Source organism: Haliaeetus leucocephalus, unplaced genomic scaffold (assembly GCF_000737465.1).
Source record: "Haliaeetus leucocephalus isolate CR32 unplaced genomic scaffold, Haliaeetus_leucocephalus-4.0 Scaffold206, whole genome shotgun sequence".
NCBI lineage: Eukaryota > Metazoa > Chordata > Aves > Accipitriformes > Accipitridae > Haliaeetus > Haliaeetus leucocephalus.
The window spans coordinates 5,810,117-5,817,648 of NW_010972642.1; the positions used below are offsets into that span (position 1 = coordinate 5,810,117).

General features: G+C 48.1%; 1 protein-coding gene across 1 annotated transcript in view; it reads left to right on the plus strand.

The window, feature by feature from the left end:
* Window positions 1-3,475: 3,475 nt before the first annotated feature.
* The window catches only part of CACNA2D4 (calcium channel, voltage-dependent, alpha 2/delta subunit 4), a 128,992-nt gene continuing 124,935 nt past the window's right edge, over window positions 3,476-7,532 (plus strand). The window contains exon 1 of the mRNA XM_010566340.1: window positions 3,476-3,564. Within this exon, the coding sequence (XP_010564642.1) occupies window positions 3,476-3,564 (89 nt within the window). The remainder of the gene's footprint in view (window positions 3,565-7,532) is intronic.

Consider the following 7,532-nt stretch of genomic DNA (forward strand, 5'->3'; position numbering starts at 1 on the left):
GGTTTAGTGGTGGACTTGGCAGTGCTAGGTTAACAGTTGGACTCGATGATCTTAAAGGTCTTTTCCAACCTAACAGATCCTATGATCTGCTCTTCATCTCCCCAAAGCTGCATACTCTTCTCTTTGCTGTGTTCAAGGTTGTTGCCATATCCCCTGTTCCTGCTGACTATCTTACAAAGAGACACTTGGCTGCTACTATAAGGCTAAAATGTGCCTTATTGACTAGTACTACATGGAGAGAGGTTGCCTCAAGAGGTTGTGCCATGCCCAGCACATCTTTCTAATCAGCTTTCTCTGATGCTCAGTGTAGAGTTCCCCTTTCTTCATTTTACCCCATTCTCCTTATATTTATCCCACTGTAAAACTACCTGTTAGTCTGCTCAGGCATTTCCAGGTCAGGATTTCTACTGTTTAATAAATTCTTCACATACACTGCTTATACCAGTGTTTTGATGATATTTGTTCTTTGGCTGGTCATGACATTTGCCAGTATCTTCTCATAACAAGATAATCCAAACTGAACTCGGGTTCTAGTCAAACCAGAAATTAATAGAGCTGGTAAATCTTCCGCCTGCGTGTGAATAGAGCACAAAATCACACTGACATTTTTTTATTGCTCCATGGTTTTGCAAATTTAGCTCTAATTTGCTGTACTGGTGCACCCCATATCTCTTGAAGCCTTAAATTCTCACTCCTTGTTATGTGTTTGCTTTCATTCTTTCTCATAGGATTCATTTTCTTTTTCCCCAGTCAGACCCTGCCATCGTTTATCTCCTCCCTGTGCTCCAACGGTGCTCTCACACTGTGGTGGCTGAGCTCTGCAGCAGTAACTGGATGCACACTAATCCCATTAAGGGCCCTCTAGTCACCTGGGGTTTTTCAGTTTCTTTGCTATTTTCATTTCATCTTCAAATCTCCATTGCAACTTTAGATCATTAAGGGGTTAAATGAGATATATCCAGTAAACAAGATAAATCCATATAAAGGGATTTGGATCTCCCAGTTCAGCATGTTGCTGTGTCTCATTGCCTTTTCTATCAGTGTTTCAGGGTTTTCCAAACACACCCAGACAAGGGCTCTCGCCAGAACCCATCTGGATTAAACTGGGTCCCAGCTGCAAAATTCACTCACAATAACTATTTGATATGGTTCTTTGCAAAGTGGAGTGAAAATGCTATCTAAAATGTTGATTCTCCTGCCTTCAGATCTCATTTCAGATTTTTTTCAGAACACGAATTTTCATCATCTCTTCCCTGAAGTATCCAGACAGGGAAGCCTGCCACCCAAGATGCCACCCCTCATTTTTAATCCTGGTAAACATGGAGAAATGAGACCTTGATTATCAGTCTTCCTAGCTCCCCTAAGAGCAATCTTCTTCTTCTCTTTTCAGGCTGCAGACAAAGGGGGAGGCAGCAGAAGCCCATCCCCATGGGCCCTGGTCCCAGCAGCATGAGGTCAGTCAGGGGAAAGGCAATCAGCTCCTTCTGCTCCCATGGGCAACACACGGCACCCTGTGTCTGCCATGAGCATTTCTGGGAGGAAGACCTTTCTCTGTACTGTCCTCACCTCCAGATTCCCCCTGGGGCTGTCCAGGTCTGTATGTACCCCTTTTCAGGGTGAGAGCCCCCATAGCACATTTTGGCCATTTGAGAAATGCATTACTAAGATCCAGATCTGCTCTGCCTGTTGCCTTCATATGCTATCTATAGCATTTGCTGTAGAGCCATGTGGTACCCTGAAGGCACTGTCTCTAGAGTGTTTGTGTGTGTAGAAATTGATTTTTTGTAGATTTTAAGGTCAGAAAGAACCATTTCAACCTTCCTGTGTAACCCTTTGCACAGACTTAAGAACATCATCTGGAAATTTCTGCCCTTTGGGCTCACAACCTCTGCTTGAAGAAGATCGTAACTTCCAAAAAGATATTCAGTCTGGAGTAAAGATTGTAATAAATGACAAAACTATACTATCCTGAGGTGAGTTATTCCTGTAATTACTTAATTGCTCACCCTGAGCTTTCAGCCTCTTCATCATGCAATTTAACCTCTAATTCCATGTTTCACAGTTTTATTCCCTTCTGTGTATTTCCTCTGCCACTCCTATTATCCCATTTAATGTGCGGCACCAACACTGCACTCAGTAGCACATCTCTAATAAGTGCCTTAGTTTTACTTCAGTGTTTGGCAGCCAGTTTCCCCCTCCACATCTGTACGAGAAACCTAACGATCTAGCGTGGCTTTGCATTTTATATTAAATAAGCCATTTATAAAGGTGCAAAAGATGATTGGAAGATACTCTAATAAATGGGTTAATTCATAACCATAGAGTCAAACTGTCACTCTAGTCATTTATAATCTTTCCGCTGCCCTATCTATAGTTCATACGTCTCGTGACAATGAGCTTATATAGCGTGCCCCTCATCCGAGCGTGCAGTTTGCTACTTGCTGCTATTCATCAAGCTCAGCCATTGGGCTCCTTTGAGTCATTGGTCTCCAGACACAGATGAGGGGATGGCAACCTCAACTGAATGTTGCCCGAATGAAAAGGTTCGACTATTAATAAATAATCACTCACATTAGGAAGTGATCTGTTAAAACCAGCAGACTCCTTTTTTCATGCCATTTTTGCTTCCCACTGCCCGTTTTCCCTCCTCTCCTCTTGCTTGTGTGAGGTGCCCAGACATGGCTTGGAGGACGAGTGCCTCGGCAGGACCTGCGCTGGATGCTGCCGAGGCACCGGCTCTGCCCGGCCTCATCGGTCCTGTGCAAACCTCAGCACCAAGCTGTGCAAACCTCGGCACAAAGCTGCTGGAGCCTGCCACATGCCCCACGCACCTGGTCCCGACCCCAGGTCCCCAGTGGGGAGGAGATGGTGCTGGGGCGACCTGCCGGAGCGACCCACCAGCATTCTGTGGTGCGACAGGGAGGCCCTTCTGGACAGACATCAAAGGTCAGGGATTTTTTCGGGGGGTGTGGATGCGACCCCTTTAAAGCAGGCACAGCCTGACCTCCGGCTGGAGAAGCCGAGACCCGTCTTCAGGAATCAGAGTAATCCTGGGTGATTTTATCCCACTCCACTTCCCTAAATCTGCGGCTGTTGCTGCTTGGCGAGGGGATTAAGGGGCTGGCAGGGGATTACGTAGCCGCTGCGGCTCCCGGCACGGAGCTCCCTCCCCGCGCGGCCGCTCCTCGGGGCGCAGAGACGCACCGCACCTGTGGGTGCCCGCCGACGAGGGTCCCCGGCGGGTTTTTGGCTGCCCACCCTGCACCGGAGACCCCTGACGGCACCCCGCAGCAGGACCGACGTTCCCGGGGCGGAGGCGGCCAGGGTCACCCCGGGGCTCGGCCCCGCAGCGGCAGGGCACCCAGCCCGGCAGCATGGCAGGGGCTGTGTGGGACCCCCCAAGGGGCAGCAGGAAGAGCAGGGAACCCCCGCATCCCACCGGCCGGTCCCCTTGCTGATGGTTGGCATGTGGAGGATGGGGCCCTGGGCTGTCCCGTGGATGATGCTCTGGCTCTTCTGCCTCCTGCCCTCTGCCAGGGCCCAGACGAAGATCCCGCTGGAGACGTAAGTGTTTCCCTCTCTCTGCCGTGGGGCATTTCTGGCGTGGAGTGGGCAATGCCGTGGGCATGGGCAGGCAGGTGGGAGTGCCTCCCCGGCGGTGGTTGGCACTGTGGGTGTAGGCTCCTCCAGAGGGGGCATGTCGCTGCGGAGGGGGTGGCATTTCCTTACGAAGGTGGCGATGGCTCCTGGAAGAGGACACGGGCACAGGAACCACAAATTCAGTTCCCAGGTCTAGCGCAGATGCGATGCCTCATTTTCCCTGTTCATTAAGCAGAGCAATGATACTCATCTGCTTTAGTTAAGCACTTTGACATCTATTAATGCTCTGCTTAATGCACTGGGCAGCAGAAGGCAAAACCAGTTTAAAGACATGTTCGTAAAACCCCACCACTGGTGCAACTTGTGGAGACTCAGTCATGGAGGCAGGTGTAAGCGGTCCCAGTTTAGCAGCTCCCCAGTTTAGCAGAGCCGTCCCAGCAGAGGCTGCTGGTTTGCAGCCTGCCAGGGACACCTTGGGATGTATAGCTCTGGTCAGGATCTGGCCATGGCAGGCATATGGACGGGGTATTTGAGCAAAGACACATCTCTTCGATATACACGAGATCCAGATCATGCAGTGCAAGGTTTGCAGCTCCGAAGCTCTGATCGCTAGCATTGGCCTGGTATACTGATAGCTGCAAAAAACCTTCGTGCACACATACACAGCCTGGGTAATACACACACACATGTTTATTTGTGCTTGCGGATGTCAGGGGATGTTAGCGGAGGGAGGCTAAATAGAAGAAAGAGGCCATGGCACCTTTTCTTGCTTGTCCCTGCTCCATCTTACTACAAAGGGCGTAATAGCCCTTCCCAGAGCTCTGGAGCATAGGAATGAAAAGCTGAGCTGCAATACAAAGCATAAACAGCCACGTTTTGTGCATGCACTGCATTTGGGTCCAGATGCTAGTGCACATGCAGGGAATCTTGATACAGCTTTTTGGATGTGGATTTGCAGGGCACCCGTGCCCCCACGCATGTTGGTGTGCACGAGCAGCTCCGGGAAGCTCCCCACCACCAGTACAGCCCACCCCGGCAGCCCACCAGGAGGCTAACAGCTCTCAGCAAACCCAGTTTTTAAAAACTTCACCTTGTTAAGCTGATTTAGGCAAGTTAAATCCTTTAAGGATTAAAAGTGTCAGCATCGCAGTGGGTAAAAGTTGTTGTGGGGCAGCTTCTCTGGAGCTGGGATATGCCTGTCTGCGCAGGACAGTGGGTTGGTCTAGAGAGGAGACAACACTGCCATCCGGTTTCAGGAGGAGATATGGCCAATAAACTGACCAAAGTCAGCTCAAGCCCTTTCCTGAGACTGAGAAAATGTTTTATATTCAAAAATTGCCAATAAGACCCTCACAGATGTCCTTGCCAGTACAGCCCACGTGATTACCAAGAGTTGCACTGATTTTATCCGGGGGGGGGGGGGCCAGGAAATTTTGCCACCAGTTTTGTTCTTGTCTGCATTATCAAGCCCTCCTTCAGCAAAGTGCTTCTGATTTGGGTTTCACAAAAACGACACAGAGGTTACACAGAATAAAATCCAACTTCTGATAATTTCAAACCATGCAAAATAAAAATTGACTTTCCGTGCCCAGGGTAAATGCTACATGGAAATGGCCTTTTAGCCTTGAAATCTGTGGCGTTAAGAAGCCAGACCGTCCTTTCTGCTGTTTTCACCACTGAATACAAGTGCAGGGATTACAGGCAGGCAATCTCTGACCGAATCCTTTTCTGACATGTTTGGTTATAATGTGATAGCCCTTTACTACTGAGAAAAGAGTTATGTCACTTTGCACAATTTGGAACTTATTCATGTACAAGAATGAAGAATAAACAATAGAAAAAGAGCTTTTCTCCTCTGGTACCAAAGCCAGACCAATAGCTGAATTAATCCCTGGGGTTTCGAATCCGCTCATGAATTTAACTAAAACACAAAAGTTGTCCTTTTTGAATGAAATTTCAGTAGAAGAACACATTGGCCAGAGGACCAAAGGGAGTAAATCAGCAGAAAATGGACCTGCTCCATAGGTTACATGGGGACATTTGGGGGACAAAAAAACAGGGTTTTTTAAACACCAGCTGGGTTCAATCACAGTTAAGTGACATAAGGCTAAATTTGCCTGTGCTGCTCCCCAAGTCATGCCTAGCTTTGCTGCACTGTGTTTGGTTTGTTGCCATTTTTGCAAAGCTCACTCAGCTTTAACTCCAGCAGTGCAAAAATCTGCTCAACCAGTTACTAGCAATGCTTCTGGGGTGCAAGTTTAGCATGGAAACCATCTCCTCTTTCCTCCTGGCCACTGCTCTGCTCATCAACTGGCCATGGCATGGGCAGGAGTGCTTGCAGCTGTGAGGATGGTGAGGATTTGGGGCTGGCTGCTCAGCCTGTGCTTCTTGGGGTACCAGAAATGCCGAGAAATGCTGGTGGGTGAGGTGAAGATCAACCTGGTATGGCCTCTTTAGGCTGCCCGTACTGTCTTTATACATCTGCTCCTGAGTTCACGGAGCCAGCAGCCTCAGATGAAATTTCTCTGCAACCTGATGAATTTTAGACTGACCTTTTTTCTCACTTGTTTATGTAAAAAATAAGGAAACCTATTTAAATTCAGCAGGCTGCCCTTAATTTCCCTGTACTCTAGGGTCACTCCCTTCCCTGGCAAATAGTTGTCTTTTAAATATGTAAATGCCAGCATATTTCTGCCTCTTCACTTGCCTCCTTTTCAACTTAAATGAAATGCCATGATATATTTTTAACTACCCACTCTTCAGCCCTGTCACAAAGGGCTTTGGGAACTTTGTGCCCTCTCATTCCTCTGTGCCCCCTAACTTTCCAACCAGCCCTCCAAAGCTGCCAGTCTCTGGCCCTCTCTCTGCTCCCCCCTGCCTTTGCGCTTCCTTCCTCTGCTTCGAGGCCAGCAGAAATATCAGCCCTGAGCCAGAGGGGCAGCTCAGAAGCGGCTGCGAGGCTGGTGCCTTGGGTGGGCTAGGAGAGCCCTCCCAGGCTGAGTGTCCGACACACAGGGCACCCACGTAGAAATTGCAAAATTACACAAACCCCAACCTTTTTTTTCCTTGAGCTCTGCTATTACTGGAAGTTTCAAGGTTCATACATTTTTGCTTCTTTTGCCACAGCCTCAAAGGCTAAAATCCAACCTTCTATTTTCCTGTTTTAAGGAAAGGGGACAATCCCCAGTCATGCCGGACTTAAGGACTTCACAAACGAGCAGATCCACGAGCAGCAGGGCTGGGTCTTCTATGAAACTGTGTCTGTGGCTGGCTTCTCTACTGACTGCTCATTGCTACATTGGTATTGCAGACCTTTTACTTCAATAATAGCATCTTTCTGCTGAAGCTGCCCAGTCACACCCACTAGTCAGAAATTTATATCAGACTCTTCCACCCTGCTGGATTGAAAAAGGATGAGGGCTGGAAGGAATAGGGGCACACACACAGCCACAGACAAGGCACAAACCAGAAAGACCAGGATCATGTGTACCTAATTCTGGGGGGAGGAAAATGGGGTAAAAATATACCTTCCTGCTAAAATTACAATCCCAAACTTCATATTTGGGTTCTCTCTTTCTACAGTAAAAGGTGAGGAGACTGGAGAATATTAGTTAATATCAGCACAAAACATCTCATACATAAAAGTTGTAATACCAGCTGCAGCAGATGGGCATCGAGTTAATTGTTGATTCAGAGATCTTCATACCTCAGTGAACATGTTAGTCACGACAACAAACAGAAAAGCATCCCATGGGGTCCTCTTTTATTCTAGGCTTGCTAGAATAACTCTGATATGGGGCAATAAATCCTGGTCTCCTAGCAAATACCCGTATTCTTCTGTCCTCTAAGAATGAAATGAAGAGACAAAAGCTCTGGCTGTCAAAATAAGATGCAGAGCACAATGAAAAAAAAAAACACCCAAAGGCGGGGGG